This window comes from Leopardus geoffroyi, chromosome E1 (assembly GCF_018350155.1).
Source record: "Leopardus geoffroyi isolate Oge1 chromosome E1, O.geoffroyi_Oge1_pat1.0, whole genome shotgun sequence".
Classification (NCBI taxonomy): Eukaryota; Metazoa; Chordata; class Mammalia; order Carnivora; family Felidae; genus Leopardus; species Leopardus geoffroyi.
In genome coordinates, this window is record NC_059330.1 from 61,174,062 (window position 1) to 61,197,576 (window position 23,515).

The following is a 23,515-nucleotide window of genomic DNA, read 5'->3' on the forward strand; positions in this document are numbered from 1 at the left end:
TTTCAGGAGTAGATTCCTTAGTGCCCCTGACCCATTTATCCCATCCCCCCTCCCACAACCCCTCCTGTAACCCTCAGTTTGTTCTCCATATTTATGAGTCTCTTCTGTTTTGTCCCCTTCCCTGTTTTTATATTATTTTTGTTTCCCTTCCCTTATGTTCGTCTGTTTTGTCTCTTAAAGTCCTCATATGAGTGAAGTCATAGGATTTTTGTCTTTCTCTGACTAATTTCACTTAGCGTAATACCCTCCAGTTCCATCCACGTAGTTGCAAATGGCAAGATTTCATTGTTTTTGATTGCTGAGTAATATTCCATTGTATGTATATACTACATCTTCTTTATCCATTCATCCGTGGATGGACATTTGGGCTCTTTCCATACTTTGGCTATTGTTGATAGTGCTGCTATAAACATGGGGGTGCATGTGCTCCTTCGAAACAGCACACCTGTATCCCGTGGATAAATGCCTAGTAGTGCAATTGCTGGGTCGTAGGGTAGTTCTATTTTTAGTTTTTTGAGGACCCTCCATACTGTTTTCCAGACTGGCTGACCAGCTTGCATTTCCACCAACAGTGCAAAAGAGATCCTTTTTCTCTGCATCCTCGCCAACGTCTGTTGTTGTCTGAGTTAATGTTAGCCATTCTGACAGGTGTAAGGTGGTATCTCATTGTGGTTTTGATTTGTATTTCCCTGATGATGAGTGATGTTGAGCATTTTTTTCAGGGGTGCTCCTCTTTAAACTGGAATTTGAGAATAGTTTTCTTTATTCTTAAGTGTTTTGCTTTTTTATCTGTTTACACTTTCTCAAAAGGCTGAATGTGTGCTGAAGGGTGCCAGTGATGAGAAGCCATCGTACTGATGTATCATGATTTTTCTTTGTTCATTTTGCTATTTCTTTTGTCTGCTGAAGTAGCCAGCTAAGTTTGTATGACAGAGGGTGTGTGTGGTGGGGTGGAGTATGGGAGGGGCTCACGATGGGGTGTGCTCCAGGCTCTGGGGTGACAGCATCTGAAGGGACTGTGGTTGCATTGTGTGGGCAGGGAGGGCAGTAGGACTGTGAGTGGGGCATGCGGGTTACCTCTGTGCTTGAAACAGGAGTCATTTTACTTTGATTTAACTTCTTAGACTTGGGAGACTCGCTACATGCTTTTACTGTGGCTCTCCGTGACCTGCCTGATCCCTTTTGATTTTTCTCGCCTCGATGGGAACCTCGTCGCTCCACCTGGGCAGATTCGAATGTCCACAATGGACCGTATTCTCGAAGTAGCAGAGGTAAGCGTGATCCTGCAAATAGCTAGCTGCTAATTAGCATTCTTTTCCATTCTCATGCTGTCTTGATATTAGAGTTTAACTAGGTACACTTTTGACATTTATATTTCTTCAAGTGCTGTTACTCTTGCAGTGAGGTAAAATTCCATTTCGTAATTTATTTAGAAAGTATAATTCACATAGGAGTAAGGATAAATTAGAGCGAATTTCATTGTTTTGTAGGTAGTGCAAATACTACTCCGTTAAGCGTAGTAATGACGTACAAGAGATTTCAGAGGGCAGTTGTAAGAGAAAATGAAGGTCAATTTTAGATATAATTTTTAATTTTAACATTATATAAATAATACGTGATCAATCTAGAAAAACTAGAAAATAAAGCAAAGCAAGAAAGGTGTTAAAGCAGAATCCCTCAAATTCTGGTACCAACAGATAATAACACTTGTATATGTTTTCAGACTTCTTCTGAAACAAATGTTATGCGTATAGATAAATTATCGCATTACCTTGAATTTGAGTGGTTATAGACAAATTATTGCATTACCCTGAATTTGAGTGGTTTAGCGCAACACACATTTATCATGTCACAGTTTGTGTGGGTCAGGAATATGGACGTGACTATGCAGGGCGATCTGCGTCAGGGTTCAGCAAGGCTCACCTGGAGCAGGGTCTGCGTCCGTGCTCTCGGGACTGTTGGCAGAAGCCAGACCATCGAGGGTGTTGGACCAAGGGCTTTAGTGCTTTGTTGGCTGTTTCTTGCCATGTGACGTCACCCCCCCCCCCCGCCCCCCAAAACGTAGCAGCATGTTCTCCAAGCTGGCAAGGGGCAGGGTCTGCTAGCGAGACGGAAGTCACGATAACGTGTCACCAAGTCACAAAAGTGACGTCCCACCCCTTTCCAACTTCTCTTGTTGGAGACATGTCAGTGTGTTACAGTTCACACAGGAAGGATTATACTGGGTGTGAGCACCAGCGGGCGAGCTTGTTGAGCACCTGCTGTGTGCCACTGTTCTAATCATCTTTAGTATACGGATCCATGTAATCCTAGTTGATGAGGTAGTTTACTCTTTTTTTTTAAATTCTATTTTATTTAAAAAAAAAATTTTTTTTTTAATGTTTATTTATTTTTGAGACAGAGAGAGACAGAGCATGAACAGGGGTGGGGCAGAGAGAGAGGGAGACACAGAATCTGAAATGGGCTCCAGGCTCTGAGCTGTCAGCACAGAGCCCGACGCAGGGCTCGAACTCACGGACCGTGAGATCATGACCTGAGCTGAAGTCGGACGCTTAACCGACGGAGCCACCCAGGCGCCCCTAAATTCTATTTTAAAGATTTAAATTTTTTTTTTTATTTTTAAGTAATCTTTACACCCAACGTGGGCTTGAACCCACAACCTTGAGATCCAGAGTCACACGCTACACTGACTGAGCCAGCCAGGTGCCCCAGCAGTTAACTCGGTTTATCCTCGTTTTACTGAGTGGGCATCAGTCGAGAAAAATAAGTAACTTAGCTGGTTCAATTTCTCATAAACGGTGGGTCCAAATGGGAAGTCAGGCAGTTTGGCTCCTCCCCGTGCTCCACGCCCCCACTCTGCAGAGTGCCCTTGCTGTCCGTGCTTAGCGAGCCGCTGCTTCCCTGGGAGTGTGTGCTCAGTGTCCCATCAGTGAGCAGACGTTTTCTCGTAACCTCTAAGGGGAAAGGTGCTCTGCCATGCCCTGGCTTTTAGCCTGTTCTCGTACAGACGGACATTTAGATGGTCTCCAGCTGTGTTCTGTGGGAGGTGGGGTGATGAGGAGCCACTTCACACACCTCTGTGTACCCGTCTCGTATGTGGCGCTGCCGGGTGAGCAGCAGTCCACTTCTAGAGGTTTGGCCCTGGGTATGCGATTGTCCCCCAGAAAAAAGGTCTTTTGTGTATCATTTGGGACAAAGTTAGTTGAGATGAGAACTGGAAACTTTTTAAGGCAGGCCTCCAAAGAACAGGTCGTCGCTTGTTTTAACCCTGGGTGCTCTTCTGTCTGAGCGGGGCCTCCTGGTTCTGCATGTAACACACCTGCAGGTCCCGAGTGTGCTTCCTGGACTCTGTGATTCTTTGTTACAGTCGGGTGACACGTATGGGTTTCATTTTTGTGCTGTTTTTGCACGTGTGTGTTTGAAGGAATGTGGCCACACGCCGTGTGCAGTGGGGTGCCTGCCTGTTGGGCTCCTGGCAGCTGCTGGCAACTGTGGTTTGAGTTTAGCGGGGGGCTTGTGCAGCTTCGGAATTTGGCCTCTGCCTAGAAGCTTCGCCAGCCTGGGTTCTCTGGAGGCTGCTGCGTGTGGGACTGGCTGGCCGGAGATTTATATTTTGTGTGTAACGGTGCCCATCCTTGATCCTTTCTTTAGACCTACTTGGTTGTCAGCGACAAGGCCCGAGATGCGGCTGCTGTCCTCGTGTCCAAGTAAGTACCTGTTGGCCCCTCCCAGCTGTGTTGTTGATGTGTGGCTGGTGTGTTCAGAGAGGTTTTGTCTTACGTACTCTTCTGTGTTCCCTGTGTGTCTGTGTTGCCTGGGAGGAGGTCTCTGGGCTGATGGGCCTGGGGAAGTCTTACCTACTGCCCAATACTTGTCTCTTTCTTTGAGGGAGCATTGACACTGTTTGGGCGGAGGAGACCTCTGAACCTGATGGTGCTGGCTAGGGGCTCATGGAGGTCAGCTGATGGGCCCATCCACAGAGCACAGATTCACAACAGGTGGGGCAGGGCTCACCTTTGGGGTGGTGGCCGTTAGATGAGTCTTTAAAGGTCACCCGGCAGTTAACAACGCTGTGGTTTATGGAGATCGTGATATTGATTGGATCATTGTGGCTTAGGGTAAAAATCCCCAAACGTTCTCTGTTGACTAAAAATCAGGCTGTGCCTGAGGCAGGTAAAGATGAGCTGTGATGAGCTGGGTGAGATGACCCTAACAGCAGGCCTGGCTGCTCTGAAGATCCCCAGCGATGTGCATGAGGGCTGTGTAAACTTGTGTCAGGAGATGTGAGAACCGAAGGAAGCAGTTTTTCTAAATTAATCTTTTGTGGCCTAAAATAAGTGCATGGAGTAAATAAATTAGAAAATTTGGCTTTCCCCTTTCTACATTTGTGAAAGTTGACAATGGGTCTAAAACCTTCTGGCTGTTTTGATTGGGAAAACGGGCAACACCTCACTCAGGGTCCCCTTACGCTTAGGTGTATGCCATGCCCTTCTTCCCCAAAGTGGGAGGAGAAACCCTTAGTCTGTAGGGCAGTGGGGTGTGGGATGAGGGATTTGTGCAGGTGCCTGGCGCACTGTGGGGCAGGGCTTGAAGAGAACAGCTGACTGCAGGAGTGAGGGGCAAACATGTGAGCCCCCGGTGTCGCTTCACCTGGGGGAGGGTGATACTCACTGGACAGAGGTTTCTCGTTAAAAAACAGTTTCTTTTTGGGGCGCCTGGGTGGCGCAGTCGGTTAAGCGTCCGACTTCAGCCAGGTCACGATCTCGCGGTCCGTGAGTTCGAGCCCCGCGTCGGGCTCTGGGCTGATGGCTCAGAGCCTGGAGCCTGTTTCCGATTCTGTGTCTCCCTCTCTCTCTGCCCCTCCCCCGTTCATGCTCTGTCTCTCTCTGTCCCAAAAATAAATAAACGTTGAAAAAAAAAAAATTAAAAAAAAAAACAAAACAGTTTCTTTTTAATTGTAAGAATAATCCTGTGTCTTGGAAAATAAAAGTATAAGGCATAAAATCCACATGTACCTTCATCTCCCAGAGATGTGACTGCTTTTGCCTGTTGTCCTGTTGTCTGTCTGTGTGTCCTGTCCATGGGCATGTGGGCGCCCACGCTTGTCGTACCGGGTGCCAGCAGCTGGGCCTGGAGCTTCATCCCGTCTTCTTCCAAAACGCGATTATGATGTGAACACATTGCTGTTTCTGCAGTCCCCGGTTGGACACGTAGACTTACTATTTTTTATTACCAGCAATACTGAGGGTTTGATAGAGGTTTTTTTTAAAGTTTATTTATTTATTTAGAGAGAGAGCACAGGAGCATCAGCGTGAGGGAGGTGGGGAGAGCAGAGAGAGAGGATCCCACGCAGGCTCTGCACTGTCAGCACAGAGCCCGACGCGGGGGCCCGAACCCACGAACCATGAGATTATAACTCCAGCCGAAATCAAAAGTCAGATGCTCAACCAGCTGAGCTGCCCAGGTACCCTGAGGGTCTGGTAGAGTTATGTTGCCCTTGACTTTGTGGAGCATTGTGTTTGTAGGGGCTGGGGAGGTGAAACCCTCAACCTTTCTTCCCTCCCTGATGTCCTCCAGGAAAGGTGACCTGGGGACAGATCCAACCACTTGGTGGGACTCTGCTGCACCATCTAGTGGTCAGGATGAGTACGTGTTTCACATAGTGGAGGCTGGTTTTCAGCACATTAAAAATGCTCTGGCCATTTTGCCAGGTGGTGGCTACATCCTGGTGCTGTGTAGCCAGCTTCTCAAGAGTGTTCTAGAATGGGCGGTGCTGTAACTGCATGGCTGAGCATCTTCTCGTACACCCGGCAGTGGCTCTTCTGAGGGAAGAGAGGGCTCTGAGGTGGGAGGGCTTCTAGTTGGGATAGGAGCTTCCTGCAGGGATGCCGAGGTAGGTGCCGGGACCACACTGAGCGCTGCTCTGAGGTGAGCCATGACCCGGTGTGACATGAGGAAGAAATGGGCCAGAACGTCGCAAAGCAGGTTTGCACAGCATAAGTGCGGAGCCCCTCAAGTGTGTTCTGTGGGGGGCATCTGGAGGGACTGTGAAGTCCTACCTCCTGATGCTTTCTGGTCCCATGACTCCTTGAGAGGCTGCTCATCTCCAGCTGTCTCTTCATGGTTTCTGCTTGTTTCCTGTGTTCTGCCCCCAGAGTGGAAGCTGCCCTAGCAGAGTGTGGGCTTAACCTGAGCCCCTTTTCAGATAGCTAGGGCCTGGCATGTGGACTGGCTAGAGAGGAGTAAAGGGCGCCCAGGCTTTGGTGTGGGGCTTGGGGCTGGCTGCCAGCTCAGACCAGGTGTGTTAGCGGCAGGCCCAGTATGTGCTGTCTGAGCAGATGTGGGCTCTGCATGGGGCTGTGCGGTATTGGGTGGAGGGGTGGGGAAGGAAGACCCATGGCAGATGCAGGGAGAGAGGGCCTCGGGCCTGCTGCTGGGCCAGACCTCGCCGTATGGGGGTACTGTGTCCCGAGGTGAAGGGATGGAGTTGGGCCAAGGAAAGGGAAGGGCTGAGTAGTAGGTGTTGGGGGGGTTCCTGGGCAGTGATGGTGACAGGCCAAGGTGGTCCTGTAGTGTATGGGGCCTCAGGATGAGTGGGGACCCAGGAGGGACGAGATGGGGGTGGTAGGGCCTGTGTCTGACCTCAGAGAGGTCATGTTGGGGAATGACATCCTAAGGGCCATGGTCTGGGAGGTGTCTTGGTGTTTTAGATTCGAGAGTGTCCTAGAGTGTGTGTCGTGAAAGGAGGACATAATGCACATTACAGATGACAGAGGTCCTGGCTTGGAGGGCCATCTCAGTGGGAGGATGTGGTGGGCCAGAAAGAGGTGAGCTCTCTTCAGTTGGGGCCTTGGTTGAACTGTCTGTTTCCTTCTGGCAGGTTTGTTACACGGCCTGATGTCAAGCAGAAGAAGATGGCAGGTTTCCTGGACTGGAGCCTGCACACTTTGACTCGCTCCTCCTTCCAGACCATCGAGGGGGTCATTGCCATGGATGGCACGCTGCAGGCCCTGGTAAACACTGCCCCAGGGGAGGGGACAAGTTCTCTTCACTTTTGATTCTGTTCTGAAGTAGCTTGAGCATAGTAAGAGATAGTGAACCCCCATGGACAGTACTGCCCTTTACAACCTGGGGTTGTCCTTTCATTGTCGGCAAAGGGCTTTCTGTTCCAGTGAAGGAGATGGCCTGAGCCAGCCTGCTGCATCACCACCAGGGGGCAGCAGTGTCCACAGAGCTGGGGTGGGGAGGTGAGCAGGGAGGTGGGCAGGGCGTGCCCTCCTTGGGTTTCCTGCTGTGTAATTGTGTTATGGAGTATAATTACCGAATCAGCTCTGATGAAATAAGGCAGGTGATTTCACGTTTGGTTTTGTTCAGATACTCAGGGTGTTTGTGACAAGCGTGTTATATACAAAACCTGGCCCCCACCCCCAGTGCCCTGGTTGGTGCCCTCCCTGCCACCCTTCTCCACTTCCTGCTTCACCTGTCTGTAACGTTGCCTTTTCTAGTGCTAGTGAGGAGGACAGTCCCCAGAAAAGGGGAGGCCGCCCAGGCCCTGGAGCTATCCTCCTGTCCTCATGGTCCTTGGGCGTTGCTGGGCCCGTGCCTGCTCTCTGCTCTTTACCCGCCGCGGGTGAGACTTGGTTCTTGGCCTCATTTCTGAAGCTGTAGAATCCTGTGGCCCACTTTCCCGAGAGCAGGGCATTTTGGATTGTGTTTAAATGGAGGTGTTTGGACCCATGACTCAGTGTGATGTCATTTTCTTGGGTGTTGTCCTGTGTGCTTTCCATGGCTGTCTCAGGTTGGGACAAGGTGTAGGGAGCCATGAGGGCCGGTGGAAAGTGGGGCTGACGGTGTTATCACCCAGGGGCGTGGGCACAGGATGTGGGAGGAGAGGAGATAACAGTGGGGTCTGCCTCAGGGGCCCAGGGAAAGCCCTTTTCTCACTGTACACCCTGCCCTGGGCACACAGGGCATGGACTGCCTGGCCTCTCTCAGGAATTTCCTTGGCATCTGTTTCTGTCCACATTGCTGTTGTCTTCACGAAGGACAGCCTTTCAAATGATGAGACTATTTCAAGACATTTTATAAAGAAACCTGGAAAAATAAAACATTTTCCAAATTCCTGTAGTCTGTTGAGGTGCAATTTTTTTTTTTTTTTTTTTTAATGTTTATTGGGACCCCTGGGTGAGTCAGTTAAGTGTCCCACTTTGAGGGGCGCCTGGGTGGCGCAGTCGGTTAAGCGTCCAACTTCAGCCAGGTCACGATCTCGCGGTCCGTGAGTTCGAGCCCTGCGTCGGGCTCTGGGCTGATGGCTCAGAGCCTGGAGCCTGTTTCTGATTCTGTGTCTCCCTCTCTCTCTGCCCCTCCCCCGTTCATGCTCTGTCTCTCTCTGTCCCAAAAATAAATAAAAACGTTGAAAAGAAAAAAAAAAAATTTAAAAAAGTGTCCCACTTTGGCTCAGGTCATGATCTCACAGTTTGAGTTTGAGCTCCACATTGGACACGCCCACCTCTGGTCCCCCTCCCTTCCCCCCCCACTCATTTTCTCTCTCTCTCTCTCTCTCTCAAAAATAAACATTAAAAGTTTATTTATTTTGAGAGAGAGAGAGAAACGTGAGAAGGGCAGACAGAGAGAGGGAGAGAGAGAATCCCAAGCAGGTTCCACGCTGTCAGCGCAGAGCGGGATGTGGGGCTTGAACCCACGAACTGTGAGATCATGACCTGAGCTGAAACCAAGAGTTGGATGCTCAATCAAGTGAGCCACCCAGGCGCCCCTACGTTTTTTCTTTTTTTTTTTTTTTTTGAGTGACGTGTTGTTTTTTAAGCTTTCTTTCAGTCTATAAATGAATGTGATATGTTGTATGATACTTTAAAAAAAAATATTGAGATATAAAGCACATAAGTACTTTGCTTTTTTAAAGTGTATATTCAGTGATTATTTTGTGTATGCACAAGGTCGGACACCCATCACAACTATCCAATTCCAGAATATTCTCATCACCCTTAAAGGAAAACTCACACCCATTAGCAGTCACTCCCCATTCATCTCTGCAGCCATTAATCTAGTTTCTATTCCTGGATTTGCTCATTCTGGATATTTTATATAAGTGGAGTTGTACATGTGACCTTCTGTCACTGGCTTCTTTGATTTAGCATCATGTTTTCAAGGTTTAGCCACATTGTACCTGGTGTCACTAATTCATTCTCTTTGTGGCCAGATAATATTCCATCATATGGGTGTTCTTAGTTATTACGGATAACGCTAACCTGAACTTTTGTAAAAGTTTTTGTTTGAGCATATGTTTTCAGTTCCCTTGGGTACATAACTAGTTTTTTTTTTTTTCTAGTTTAACAATTTCAGTATTTTTCTGTGTTTTTGAAGCCTTACTTTTTCTCATGGCCGCATACTTATCATGTTGCTGAGACATGGGGTATCAGCCTGTGCCCTCAGGTGGCACTCACTCCAGCTGTGTGTGGAGGTGGTGCTTAAAAAGGGTTTTATTGGGATTTTCGGTGTAATTGCTATGAAGGGAGTCTGTGCAGGGAGAAGCTGGCCTGCAGGGTCCCGGGCGGGGAAGGGGATCGGAGGGGGAGGTGCAGGGCTCACTTGTGTGTCTGTGAGGCTTTTGTTGCCTGAATCCTGGGGCGGGGGGCAGTGTGCATTTATGTTTTAGGTAATTTCGGTGGAGGAGGAGTGATGGGGTAGAGATGGTTTATTTGAAGGTTTAGGTGTAAGTGGGTTCCTTAATTTTTTGCCGTGAGTCATGTTGAGAAGTCTTAGGCCACGAGAAACAATTGGAAGGTCTGACAGAATGTAGCTGGAACCTGTCAGTCCACTGTGGCCTGCAGGGCAGAATGCTAGACCCGCCTGCGTGTGGGCGCTGGAGGGGCAGGCACATTCGACTTAGCTTGCTTTTGTGGTTACCGTCCTCTGTTAGATCTTCTTAGCCCAGAAAGGAATTTGCATTTGGGCTGGGCTCCCAGGGTCTCCTGTAGCCCTTGCCCAGCAGCTGCCCCCCCCCCTCCAGGAGCCACAGCTGTGTTCACATGCATGGGGGCAGCTGGACCATCAGGGTACCTAGGCTGTGGGCTGGAGCCTACTGTGACCTCCCTAGGGACCTGCAGGCAGGTGAGGCCCAAGTGGCCCCTGTCTGGGCTGGCAGCCGGGAGGCAGGTCCCCCTTAGGAGACCATGGTGGGTCTGTGCTTTCATGCCACCCTCAAGAGTTCCTGCTGGCTCCCTTGTCCCCAGACTAAAGTTCTTGGGGCTCCGTTGCTCTTCCTGGAGGCTTGAGAAGGGCATGGGGACCCCTTTACGTCCAGTTCTGCAGCCGCTTTGCCCATAGGACCTTTTATTTATTTTTTAAAATGTTTTTGATCATTTTGTTGCTTGTCTCTAGGCTGTCCCCAGGTTTTCTGTTTCTTCTTCCTAAGTGGGACTCATACGCCTTTAACAGCAAAACCTGGTGCTGGGTGGGAGAGGCTGTTGGTGTGTCCTCGCTGTGGGTCGGCGTCCCTCTCAGTGGAGAGGGCCAGCCAGGAGAGGGGTGGTGCTGTGGATTCTCTAGGCCACACTGGAAGTTCTCTTTCTCTCTTCTTCCTGAGGAATGAGGAGATTTTCTCAAAGGCTTTTCCTGCCCCGTCTCCTAGCTGGGCACTGTGGCAGTGGCACGTCTGCTGTCTGGAGAGGCGCCCTCGGCGAGGTGGGCAGCTGCCTGATGGGGCAGCCCAAGTCCCTGGCAAGTGAGTAAATGGAGCTGCTGGGAAACAATGGCCTGCAGGGCCCAGCACACCCTTTTAGGAGCCTTCTGAAGCCCCTGTGTTTCTTCTGGAAAACCTAGGGTTTTTTTGGAATCTCATGTCTCGTTTCCTTTCTCTTTTTCCTTTTCAAAGCAGTGATTAGGTCTAATTGCTGCTGCTGCCTCCTGGGCAGGAGGAAGTGGTGTGGGGTGCTGGGCTCTCCCAAGCGGGGAGCGGGTTTCGCCATGAGCTCGTCAGACCTGAACAGCAGAGGCCGGGCGTCCGCGGTGCATGATGAAACTTGCAGGTGTATTGTGCTTTCGAATTTCGTCTGTCTCCTTTGATGCACTTGGCTTCATTTCTATCCACCTGTTCATTAGGGCGAGTTAGGCAAGACAGGTGAACTTGTAACCAGCACCATCGAAACTAGGGTTTGATTTTATTTTCCTGGAAGCATGTTCCTCTTGCAGTGACGAATTCTAACTCTTCTGTGGTGGGGAGTGGGAGACTGGCAGCTTCTTCACATCATTGGAAGGTCCCTCTTGTTTAGTCCTGCTTTATAAATTTTTTTTTAATGTTTATTTTTGAGAGAGACCGGGCGAGAAAGAGGCAGAGTGCTAGCTGAGGAGGGGCAGAGAGAGTGGGAGACACAGTCTGAAGCAGGCTTCAGGCTCTGAGCTGTCAGCGCAGAGCCTGATACGGGGCTCGAACTCACAAACTGTGAGATCATGGCCTGAGCCGAAGTCAGACGCTTAACCAGCTGTGCCATCCAGGTGCCCTGAGTCTAGCTTTAATAAGCATTAGGATTATTGCAAATTGAGGAAATTCAGAGAAGGAAAACGCAGTGTTAATTGAAAATGGTCATCATTTGTATATGCTGTACCTCTGCTTCCTTATTGGTGGTTGTGCCCTCCTGGCTTTCACTGCTCAGACTGAAGAGTGTAAGGACTGACTCATGATGTGGGGTTTCTCTTCATGCGGTCCCTGTGATGGCTGGGACGTGGGTGTGGACTTTTAGCGCTGAAGACAGAGTTCTTACATAAAAATATGGCCGGTGTGATGAGTCGTAACAGAACAGTCTCCTCTGCCATTTGTTACAATTGCATCCTTCCTTCACAATGAGGTTTGTTTTATTTAGTTTATCATTGATGAAAGCATACCTCTCCTTAAAGGATAAAAGGTTTCATTGCTAACAGCCTTAAAAACCAGGTAATCCCATCTGCAGCACCAGAGTGTGTGAGGAGAAATATTGAAGCCACTCTGGTTTTGCATATAGTTTGAGTAAACAAGAGGAGTGTCTAGCCCAGAGTAGAGTGACTGTCGATCCAGCAAGGGCAGGATGTACCAGAAATGCATGTCCCGGGCTCCAGGGTGTGTTGGCTGTGCCCTTGGGTGCTTTTCTGCCCTGAGGGAGGCTGATCTGCTGTGGGCTGGTCCTAAGCCTCAGGACTCCCTGCAGCAACACCCGTGACCCGAGGCAGAGGTGAAGTGCCTTGCTCCATGCTCCCCACCTGCAGAAGGGAAATAACAACCCTCTACCTCAGAGGGTGGCGTGGAGGCTAATTAGTGCGTGTCACGCTCTTTGAAGATGAAGAGAAGCCACTTGATTATCCAAGACACTTCTCACGTAGGCTTTGATTTCTTGTAGGCTTCTTTGGAGAGTAGTGCCCCGTGGTTTCATTTAAGGTTTAGTTTGGCCGGAGGACAAATGATCCAGATTGGGCTTTTTAGTCTTGGCCCTTGCTGGGGCAGGGCTTTGGGTGGAGGAAGATACGGGAAGAACCATCTGACTGTATCTTTTCCTGTGTTGTGTGTGTGTGTGTGTGTGCGCGTGCGTGTGTGCGTGCGCGCGCGTGCGTGCATTTATGTACTGTTCACGTGCCCCTGTGAATCCGAGTGAAACGGGTACCTTCACTTTCCTTGTGGGTTTAAATCCATGGAGCAGCCAACTCTGATACTGTTTTAATTTCACATAACTCAGCATTTCACGTGGGGCCGCCAGTATGGTGGCATGAGTCTTGTTGCAACATGCATGGTGTGTGGCGGGCCTGGTTTGGACACCTGTTGTGTGAGGAGGCGACGTGTCCTGCTGGACAGGTGCACGCTCGGAGGCAGCCCAGCAGAGCCCACGCTTGGAGGGGAGGGGCCTTGTCTGTCATAGGCTCTCCCTGCCTCTTAGGTGTGGAGCTGGCCGAGAGCTGCAGGTCTCCTGGCCAGTGCCCTCTGTCCAGCCTGGCCTGTGGCCTCCAGTGCAGGCTGTCCGAGGGCCTCACAGCTCCCACTGCTGTGGTGGTTGGGTTCTCGGGTGAATGGGACTTGGCCACCCTCACCCCTCCTTCTAAGCAGGTGTTCCCCATTCTGTGTCCTTGCCGTCTGTGGACGGCTGGTGTTGCTCCCTGATTTACCCTTGACCTTCCTTTCCATGGTCCCAGAGCCCTAGTTCTGTGTACCTGCTGTGCTTCAGAAGTCATGAGTCCGAGATCGTGCCTGTTATTCTCTCTCTTTTCCTTCCTCCTGCCAGCCTGTGTCATGAGGCCCAGCAACAAACAAGAATTCGAGGGCAGGCCTGGGTCTAGTCTCATCTGGCCATGTGGCTGAGGCGCTTAGAAGTGTCCCTGGCCTGGCCCTGCCTTCCTGGCACAGTGCTCGCCAGGTGTACTGGCTGCCCCTTCTGTGGCCCATCCTCCGTCCCGTGCCAACGGTCCGTCCTCGGCCTAGCGTGCGGCTCTCTGCTCCTGTGCGCTCTCTAGATGGGAGCTGGCCCGCTCTGTGGAGGCACCGGTTCCTGGGTCCTGGGCCATAGCTGTGCTTTGTCTCCACAGCCTTCAGTGGTGCCACTCGGGAGAACCAGTGGCGGAAGGGCCCAGGTACGCGGTGGGGGAGCCAAAGCCGGAGAGTAGACAGCCTGTGGAGGTCTGTCCTCCAGGTCTCTCCAGTCAGAGGGCCGGGCACTGGGTAGAGTCAGGAGGAGGAGGCTGGTTGTGTGGGTTCCCCCAGGGTTTTGGGCTCTGGGCTGGCGCCTCCTCAGGGGTACCCTGGGTCAGGAGAGGGGCAGAGCATGGAGGTGCGGGCCAGAAACGCAGAGGCTCTTCTTGGTAGTTTCTGCCAGGGGCGCTGTTGCTCAAGTCTCTGGCCCTGTCGAAGCCCGTCTCGTTGTGCTTTTCATCCTCCTCTTTGGAACTCCTCTCCTCACTTCCCCTTGGAGGGGTGGGGGCCTCCTGTGGGCCTCCTGGCCGGGGAGCCCTCTCCTCCTGCTGGGCTCGGGGCTGGAGCGCAAGAGACCCAGGCTGCCTCCCTGCCTGGATGCCAGCGCGACTGGGGACATCGCTCCTCTTCTGAGCCTGTGGCCACACTGCTCCAGCCCCACTGGTTTCTAAGTTCTCTGAGACAGTTGTGTCTTTGGCATGGTTTATACGTCCTGCCTTAGGCAGGTTAGGCGACGTGTGATCAGTATTCTTGGTACTTGTCAATTGAGGACCAGTTATTTTTATCTAAAATTATCAGCTGTTGAAGCCAGTGGGAATAACAAAGACCTGCTTGGGAGGGACTGAAGTCCTGTTTCTGGGCCTGTCTCTAAGAGCCTCTTGTGGGTCTCTGGCCTCGTGAGGCTGCAGGATGGTGTCTGCTGCTGTTACGGGTGGATTCCAGCCCCTTAATGGACAGCGTTCAGAGCTTTCAGCTTTTGTGTTTGAACTTCTGTTAAGGGCGCTTGAAGGCCTTTGCGTGGCAGTTCAGGTTATGAAGTCTGACGAGGCTCCTGTGAGGTGGGCACAGGGGAGGTCCCAGGGGTGGTCACACTTGAGAGAAGAGAGAGATGTCATGCATCTTCCGGGGGCTGGAGGTTCCTCTGGTCTGGCTGGCTTGTCCCCTTTGCCCGGTGGGCCTCCCCCTGGCCAGGGCCTGGTCGCGGAGGTCAGCCCGGGTGGGCACTGCCCTCGGGACACTCTGCTTTTGTGTTTCGTGGTGCTCCTCCGACCGGTTCCATCAGCTTGCTGTCAATTTTGGGCGAGGTGGCAGGCCTCCTTCAAGTGCCACTCGCTTGTACTGTTGTAAGCCAGCAGGTGCAGGGGGCTCTAGTTGGTGGTGGTACGAGGGTATTTTCCTCCAAACTACTGCCTGTGTCAGGGTTCCTCTACGAAGGGCCTGTGGCTGTTACCTAAAGATATGGAGCCATTTTGACGTGGCCGCCTTCCATGAAAGATGTGGCCCTGGGTGGGCTTGCGGTGGCACAAGTGAGGATCGTGGGCTAAGCTCTGTCCGGTGACCCTCCTGGAACTGGTTGTGCCAGTTTTGATCGTGTTTACATTTTGTCCCAGTTGTGTGAGGCAGGACAGCTGTGAGGGGGCACGGTGCTTCTCCTTAGCACTGGGACAAGAGTCAGGCGCTCACAGAGGGATGGGCCCCTCCTGCCTGAGTTCTGGCCTGACTGCTTTTTGGTGTGTCTATGTTGTCACGCCTTCTGGGGGACTGGGGACAGGACCCCACATAGAGGTTCCCAGCAGGTGCCGGGCTTGTTGAGAATGCGCCCACTGGCACACAGGAGAACTCCCAGGTGCTTGTAAGCGGCACCCCTGAGCTGGTGTGGTGTGGGGGACTTTCCTCCCGGGTCCTGGGTGGAGCTGCTTTTCTTGGCCTTGACTCGGTGGTGCTGCAGGGAGCCCTAGACCAGTGTGTCCTGCTTAGCAGCAGGGCGGACTGGCTCCCAAGCAGCTGACAGCCTGTGATTCACAGGCTTGGAGAACATGCCCCGCGGGGGGGAAGCTGGTTTGCAAGCTGGGGAAAAGCAGGCCTGGGTGGGTAGCAATCGAAAGGTGTGGTAGTTTAGAAGATTACTGAGAGACTCCTTTTGTTTGCACCTTGCCGCTGTGGTGGTTTCTAGAACAACAGAAACAGACCTGATGGTCATTGTTCCTGGGCTGCAAGGCGGCCTTCTCTCCAATCTTGAATGCAAAGTGTGTGCTCTCACCGGGGGTTTTCACCTGGCTCCTGTTTCCTGCCTCCATGAGCACAGGAGCACACCTCCTGCTTGGTGGCCTGGCTGGCGAGTGCTCAAGCCCCTCCGGACGAGAGTGTGCTCCCGTGGCCGCTCCCTCCCGTCGTGGAGCCTCACTGTCTCCCGTGTCTTGCGTGGCTGCACGCTCCCCGAGTGAATGGTGGTGAAGATGCCCCATTTTTATGTGTGAAACAGGCCAATGAACAAAAACAAAGCCCTTTGTAGATTTTTTTCTGGTGCTCCCTTTCCACCCCTCTGCCCTCGAGTCTGTTCATGAGGGAGTCGGGACTCCATCGTTCATGTGTCCAGACCGCTCGCGTTATCCTGTGGGGTTCAGGGCTGGGAAGAGCAGAGGAATAGAGCTCCTCGCACCCATGACAGATGGGGCGTGGCTTCCTCCTCATCCAGACAGTGGCCGTGGCCTGCCTCGGTGCCGATCCCCTTCTGTGTGGGGACGTGTGCCGGCGCTCCTGGGAACCTGTCACCACTTTTATTCTGTTCTCTCGTTGAGACTGAGTAAGGAATTTGGCAAATAAAGAACGATGGGAGATACTTTTGGTATTTCATAATATTTTAAATTCTTATTAGTTTAGTTGGTGAGTGAGCCCAAAGGACACTTTAACCAACTGCTGAGTGTGTCAGCTGTGCTCCGGGCTGCTTACCGTGCATCCCAGCAGACCCTCTGCACAGACGGGTCCTCTTCATGGCCCCTGCCGCGTGTCCCCATCCCACCTCCAGTGTGGCATCTGCCGTCCAGGTTAGACAGGAGCACCCTTGCCTACAGGGTGAACTTCCTGAGCAGGGAGTTTGTTTTCTGTCGTGTAACAGCCCACCCCAAAGCCTGTGGCTTAAAACTGCAGCCACTGTTGTGTGTGTGGATTCTGTGGGTTCTGACAGGCCGGGCACGGGGTACCTTGTCTGTCCCTTGGTGCTGATGGGGTGGGGGCAGTGCTCAGCTGGAAGCCCACACAGTGGGGGCACTCGAAGGGTGAGCACTTCCTTGATGTCAAGACCTAGTGTTGGGGGGCCGGGGAGTCTAGTGCTCCTGGGTCCACATAGCAGTTCTCGTTTTGCTGGTTAAATACTGTTTCTGAAGGAGAAGAAACCCTAAGAAATTCTTAGACGTGCTCAGTGTAGGATTCTTTGTTTAAGGGGCTTGGATGCCTGTATGAATTACCAGTTTTCTTTCAGACCTGAAAGTGGAGGGTAAAATTCTAGGTTGAGCATTCTGGAGGTTGTGAGGCCTGTGCGCTTGGAGGTAGTCCCTGGTTATGGGAGATGGGGTGGGGGACACCATGCCAGGGTCCCCAGGACGAGGCTTCTCACATATGTGAGAAGCATGGGGAACCTGTCTCACTTGCTGACTGAGAATGACAGACACTCTAGGAGTGAGCGTGTGGGCTCCTTACCTTCGTGAGGGCTGCTTGGGCCCGTAACTTCTACCCTCGGATCTCTTTTCGTATAGAGTTAATTAGAAAAATACCCAGTGAGATTCTCCACTCTCCTGTTAAGGCTCATGCCCTTAATGGCAGCTGGGGCACATGTCAGAGGTGACACCTTGTCCTCCCTAAATGAAAGGCCTTCTCGTTGTGTCACTCCTTGGCGATGTCCTTTCAGAAGATTGCCTCTCCCGCCTCCCGTAACCCCTTTTCATAACAGAGACTGTTCTGTTCTTTTGTGATGTTTAAAATAAAACTATGGAAGATGCAGTGAACTGTTCTGAAAATTTATGTTCTAAATTTGTATTTGCAACATTTAATATTTTTTTTTTTTTTAGGCGCAAATATTTAAGCATGGAAAACGTGAGGATTGTTTACCCTATGGTAAGGTTCACTTGTAACAAGGTGTGTTTGTGATGTGAGTCTCTGTACGTGATCAAGTGTGTCTCTTTCAAACTGTATTCATAGTTACAAAGTCTGTAACTTGCTGTATTTGGACGCTGTCATCATTCTTTGGCTTTTTGTTTTAGGTGTGCATGTATGCTTTAATTGGATTTTTTAGGCCTGGTGTGGGAGATCTGGGTTCTTGATGCCCCGTCTGCCAGGTGTTGATTCTGGGAGACTTGGTGATGTGGAGACAGCCTGAGGTCACAGCTGAATTCTCCCTGTAGCCACGGTCACAGTCTCTGACCCTTTGCCCCCTTCTGTTAATTTCAGACAACCTCAATTTATGATAATAAGTTCTGTGATTCTTGCTGCAGAGAGGTTTACTACTTGGACCAAGAGAAATTTCTTGGAGTTAGAGGTTTTAGAAGATGTGTGAATAGTAACTTTTGAATAGTAACGCCTATTTTTTAAAAACACCTTCAGTATGGAAAATTTCATACATGCGTGAAGGGAGAGAGAGTGTGTAACGACCCCCACGTTCTATCACAGGCTTCACAGTTTTAATTCATGGGTACCGTGTTTCCCGTGCTCCTCCTCAGCCCATCCAGACCCCTGCTGTTTTACCTGTTTCAGTGTGTGTCCCCCAAAGATAGGACATTTTTGAAACATCCCTTGATGTTATTGTCACACCTGAAAAAATGAGCAGTAGTTGCCCAATGTCTTCACACACCCTCCTCAGCAGACTTGCACACACAGACCCGGGGTTTGCTCTGTGTTACCGTCATTCATGCCCAGGTCAGTCACTGCACGTCATTTGGGTCTTTGGGGAAATTTTTCAGATGCTGTAACAACTTGTCCTGAAACCCTGCCCTCCTTGTTTCTCATACGAAATGCCATCTTGTGTGCTCTCCTGGCCCTTGCTCCACCCCCCCCCCCCCCCCCGCCACCGGCGCCCACCTCATTCCCCCCAACAGCCTTGGCAGCGTAGGGGCCTGACCACTCATTTCCCTGTTTGTAGGGACCCTGCCCCATCAGGCCCGTCATGCCTGCACGTCTCCTGTAATCCATGACGTGTTCTTTCGCCCGCCACGTTTTGCATAAGCTCTTGTTTGCTCGGCGTGGTCTCCCCTCTCTCTGGGGATCCTCTCCTGCCAGCCTACACGCTACTGCTCACAGCCAGAAAGTTGAGCAGGGTTGACTCGAGCTACACTCGATAAATGACGTGCGATCGGGCCGGGGTTCTTCATGGAACTCTGGTGTGGTCCAGCCCAGGCCATCACACTGAATCTGGGGGGACCTGAGGATCACCTGTGGTTTTCACGTCGTGGATGCCAAACACAGAGTGTGTTTGGGAGACCGTGGGGAACCCTTCCCACCAAACTGAGCCACATGTGCTGTTGTTCGCAGCCGCAACGGTTCTCGAGCGCCTGGCGGGTTGCAGGCTCCCCTGCAGCAACCAGACCCTGCTCCGGAAACTTGGAGTGAAGCTCGTCCAGCGGCTGGGACTGACCTTCCTGAAGCCCCGGGTGGCAGAGTGGAGGTTGGTAGGCCAAGCCTGAGCGGCCCGAGCGCCTGTGGGTGAGGCTCGTGTGGTGACTGCCTGGGTCTGGGCGGCCGGGGAAGGAAGACCGTGTCCCTTCTGCTTTCGTTTCATTGCTTCCATCGCAACAGTGTTGCTGATTTTGAAAAGAAAAGTTTTTCCCTTTTTTTTTCCTGTCCCTACATCTCGTGGTTAGAATAACGGAAGGTGGAGTGGTGACAAGAAAAGTTTGCTGCTGCATTTCATGTGACGTTCAGGTGCAAGATGACTACCGGTTTGGGCTCACTGTCGGGAAAGCTCCAGTAATGATAAGACCGAACACAAGGTTCTTTCACAGAGAGCAGGCTCTCTCTCAGGGCCGGTTCAGAAAACCACGCTGCCTCTGCCTGCGGGTGGGAACTTCACAGTCTGAGGTGGCCTGCTTCAGTGGACAGATGGCTTGTGACAGTGCCTCCCGTGGAAGGAGGCCCTTCTGTGCTCCCCATACTGTGTGCTTCACGGTCTTCAGTTCTCTTGTTTTGTTTTGTTTTGTTTTTGAGTAACAAGAAGCAAGTTTTCTCTGTGTTCATTTTTTGTGTTTGAAGTATTGGTCGGTGACCTCCTTGCCTGAGGCTCAGCTGCAGGCCTCCACCACCACGCAGCTGCAGCCCGCTGCGTCCGGGCCGTCCCCACTGTCGGGTTTGCAGAGGCCGACCCCTTCCCCTCGTCTCTGGTCGTCAGCCCTGATTAGGTTGACTGGGTGTTCCGCACACAGAGCTCCCACCAACTCCACGTTCCCAGGCTCTCACGGCTGATGCAGGCGTGCAAAGGTGCGTGGCTCAGGGTGGGCGGCTTCATGAGTCCACCTGTTGGGCCCGTCACGCAGCCTCCTGGGAGGCTGGCAGCGGTGCCTTCCTTGGCCGGGGTGGTGGGGGACAGGTGGAGTGGGGTCTCCAGTGCACGTGAGCCTCTGTGTGACTCCATGGTGGCTGGAGAGAGCTAACAGTGTTCAGTTTATTTCAAGTATTGATATGACTGGTCTGGGAGGAATTGCTTGGCAAGGTTCAGCTCAGCCTTTGTCTCAGATTACAGTAGATTCCAGAGAACTGTGGTATGTCTTAGTGATGTTTTACTGAAATTAGCTTCTGGGTCATAGAGCTTGTTCTGTGAGAAGTTGTTTGTGAGTCTAAATGTTGGTGGTTAGTTTCTAAAACTGTAGAGAAAACATTCAGTAATACGTTAGGGTTTTCCAGGGAGACAGAACCAACAGGGTGAGAGGGTGTGTGTGTGCATACACATAGACTTGTAAAGAATGGGCTCATGTGATTGTGGAGGCTGAAGTCCCAAGATCTGCAGGGTGAGTCAGAAAGCTGGAGGTCCAGGAGAGCCGATGGCATTTGAGTCTAAAGACAGGAAGAATTCCTTTTGACTAAGGGGAGGGTCGGCCTCTTTGCTCTGTTCGGGTCTTCAACTGATTTGGTGAGGCCCACCCACACCAGGGAGGGCAGTCTGTTTTATTCAGTTTACTAGTTTAAATGTGAACTCTCATCCAGACACACTCTCACAGGCATACACAGAATAATGGTTGACCGAATAGCTGGGAACTCTGTATCCCACTTGAGTTGACACATAAAATTGACCATCACAGGTATGACAAGTTTATTGATTTATTTTTTAAGAGAGACAAAGAGGGAGTGCAAGTGGGAGAGGAGCAGAGAGAAAGGGAAACCCAGAATCCACAGCAGGCTCTGTCCTGACAGCACAGAACCTAATGTGGGGCTCGAATTCACTAACCATGAGATCATGACCTGAGCTGAAGCCTGCACCTAGCCGACTGACCCACCCAGGTGCCCCTTATTTATTTATTTCTGAAAACAAATTTTTTATTTTTTTATTTTTTATTTTATTTATTAAAAAACATTTTTTTTTAACGTTTATTAATTTTTGGGACAGAGACAGAGCATGAACGGGGGAGGGTCAGAGAGAGAGGGAGACACAGAATCTGAAACAGGCTCCAGGCTCTGAGTGGTCAGTACAGAACCTGATGCGGGGCTCGAACTCACGGGCTGTGAGATCATGACCTGAGCTGAAGTCAGACGCCCAAAGACTGAGCCACCCAGGCGCACCAAAACGAATTTTTTAAATGTTTATTTATTTTTGAGAGAGAGAGAGAGAGCGAGCATGAGCAGGGGAGGGGCAGAGAGACAGGGAGACACAGAATCCGAAGCAGGTTCCGGGCTCCGAGCTGTCAGCACAGAGCCCGACGCGGGGCTCGAACTCATGAGCTGTGAGATCATGACCCGAGCCGAAGTCAGATGCTCAATTGACTGAGCCACCCAGTCACCCCTGTACTTTTTTTATTTTATTTTATTTTATTTTTTTAATCTTCAGTACACTTCTGCTGTTGGCTGTCTTCCCTTGATGAGGAGCAAGCCTGTTGGCAGGCTCGTAACTCACTGGTCCTGCACCCTCCTCCTGAGTCCTTGTTAGGTTGGACTTCTTTCTGTTCCTTCTCCCTGGAGCATAGCTCTTGGTGAAGTGTGCTCCTCACTTCCAGTGCATGGCTGTTTGGTCCCCCTTGCTGGGCCCACATCTCAGTGACTCCCCAGCATTGTATGACCTCCGAACTCAGCTCAGCTCTCAGCCGCCCGGCTGTTCTCAGGTGGTGCTTCTGGGTCTTGCCGTGCTCTTGCACATCTCAGAGGTTGTCCAGGGATCCAAGGAGACTTCTGTGCAGAATTGTGGTTTCCTTCTCAGTAGCTACTTTTTCTCCAACATCTGTCCCCAAATACTAGCCATCTCTGTAGTCATGAATATTTTTTATTCAACCCAGCAAAACTGCTGCTCTCTGCTTGGACCCTCCTTTCTTGTGCTGGGGTTTAGAAAGTACCTTTGGGGGTGCCTGGGTGACTCAGTCAGTGAAGCGGCCAACTTCAGCTCAGGTCATGATCTCATGGTTTAGGAATTCGAGCCTCTTGTCAGGCTCTCTGCTGACAGCTCAGAGCCTGGAGCCCGTTTCAGATTCTGTGTCTCCCTCTCTCTCTCTGCCCCTCCCCTACTCACTCTGTCTCCTTCTCTTAAAAATAAAGAAACGTTGGGAAAAAAAAGTACTTTTGGGATGGGGGCATCTGGGTGGCTCAGTCCGTTGAGCATTATTTGACTTTTGATTTTGGTTCAGGTCACGAAACCAGGGTCAAGGGGTTGAGCCCCATGTTGGGCTCTGAACTGAGTGTGGAGCCCGCTTAGATCCTCTGTCTCTTCCTCTGTCCCTCTCCCTTGCTTGTGCATGTGTGTGCGTGCGCTCTCTCTCTCTCTCTCTCTCTGTCTCTCTCTCTCTCTCAGAAAACAAGTACTGCTGGGGACGAAGCAGGGGTGTGAAGGTGGGGTGCACCTGGGCACCTGCTTGCTGTGCACAATTGCAGGCTGTACTTGGTTGACCTCTCGTGGGTGCCAGTGGCTGACTTTTGTCCAGGCTTTGTAGTTGTTTGTGGCGGAAGGGTAGATCCGATTGGCCCCTGACGCGTCTGTCATCTTTATAGCTTCTGGTTACTGAGGGTTAAGGTGAGGACTTTTCCTACTGAATAATCGGCATGTGTACTCCTTTGAGGAGAACAGGGACAAGGACAGCAGCCACTGTGTGTGATCTGTCACCGTGAGCGTATTCTGTGGTGGCTGCTGGCTGCTCTCCCTGGATTAGCTACCTGCCGCTCCTCTGGTTCTGACCCCCAACTCTGAGGTGTTTTTTTTCCCCACACCAGTCTGTTCTTGGACTTCAGCTGGGTGTCCAGCAGTTAAACTCCATTCTGACCCTGTCCACCTGGAAATCTTGTCTGATCCCTCAGGTTAAGAGGTCAGTCCTACAAAGACTGCCCCCCCTCCCCACTTCCTTCATTACTTCAGATGCCAGTAGTGGGTCCTGGTTGTCACCCGTGACTCAACTGACCCACATCTCCCTTCTCAGGCTTGATTAATGTGCCAGAGCAGCTCACAGAGCTCAGAGAAACGTTTTGTTTACCGCTCACCAGTTTATTATAAAAGGATATAACTCAGGAACAGCCGGATGGAAGAGATGCAGAGGGCGAGGTATTGGGGCACAGCCATCCTCCCTGGGTCTCCATGTGCTCACCAATCCAGACGCTCTCCAAACCCCATCCTTTTGGGTCTTTATGGAGCCTTTGTCACAGAGGCACATTTGATTAAATCATTGGCCATGGGTGATTGACTCAGCCTCTGGCTCCCCTCCTTCCCTGTGGTGGTAGGACTGAGAGTTCCAACCCTCCAGTCGCGTGGTTGGTTCCCTCAGTTAGCAGTCCCCATCCTTAGGTGACCTAGGGGCTTTTTAGAAGTCACTTCATTGACATAACAGAAGACACCTTCATCCAAAAATGGTCAAAGATCAAATATATGTCTCTTATTATAAATGACAACATCACAGTTAT

The 23,515-nt window shown here is 51.2% G+C and overlaps 1 protein-coding gene across 3 annotated transcripts in view; it reads left to right on the forward strand.

The window, feature by feature from the left end:
• TBCD (tubulin folding cofactor D) overlaps positions 1-23,515 on the forward strand; it is a 160,819-nt gene that overhangs the window by 12,274 nt on the left and 125,030 nt on the right. For all 3 annotated transcript variants that reach the window (XM_045490002.1, XM_045490003.1, XM_045490001.1), the window contains 5 exons: positions 1,125-1,271; positions 3,652-3,707; positions 6,881-7,013; positions 17,509-17,554; positions 18,965-19,097. In XM_045490002.1, coding sequence (XP_045345958.1) covers positions 1,125-1,271; positions 3,652-3,707; positions 6,881-7,013; positions 17,509-17,554; positions 18,965-19,097 — 515 coding nt within the window. The remainder of the gene's footprint in view (positions 1-1,124; positions 1,272-3,651; positions 3,708-6,880; positions 7,014-17,508; positions 17,555-18,964; positions 19,098-23,515) is intronic.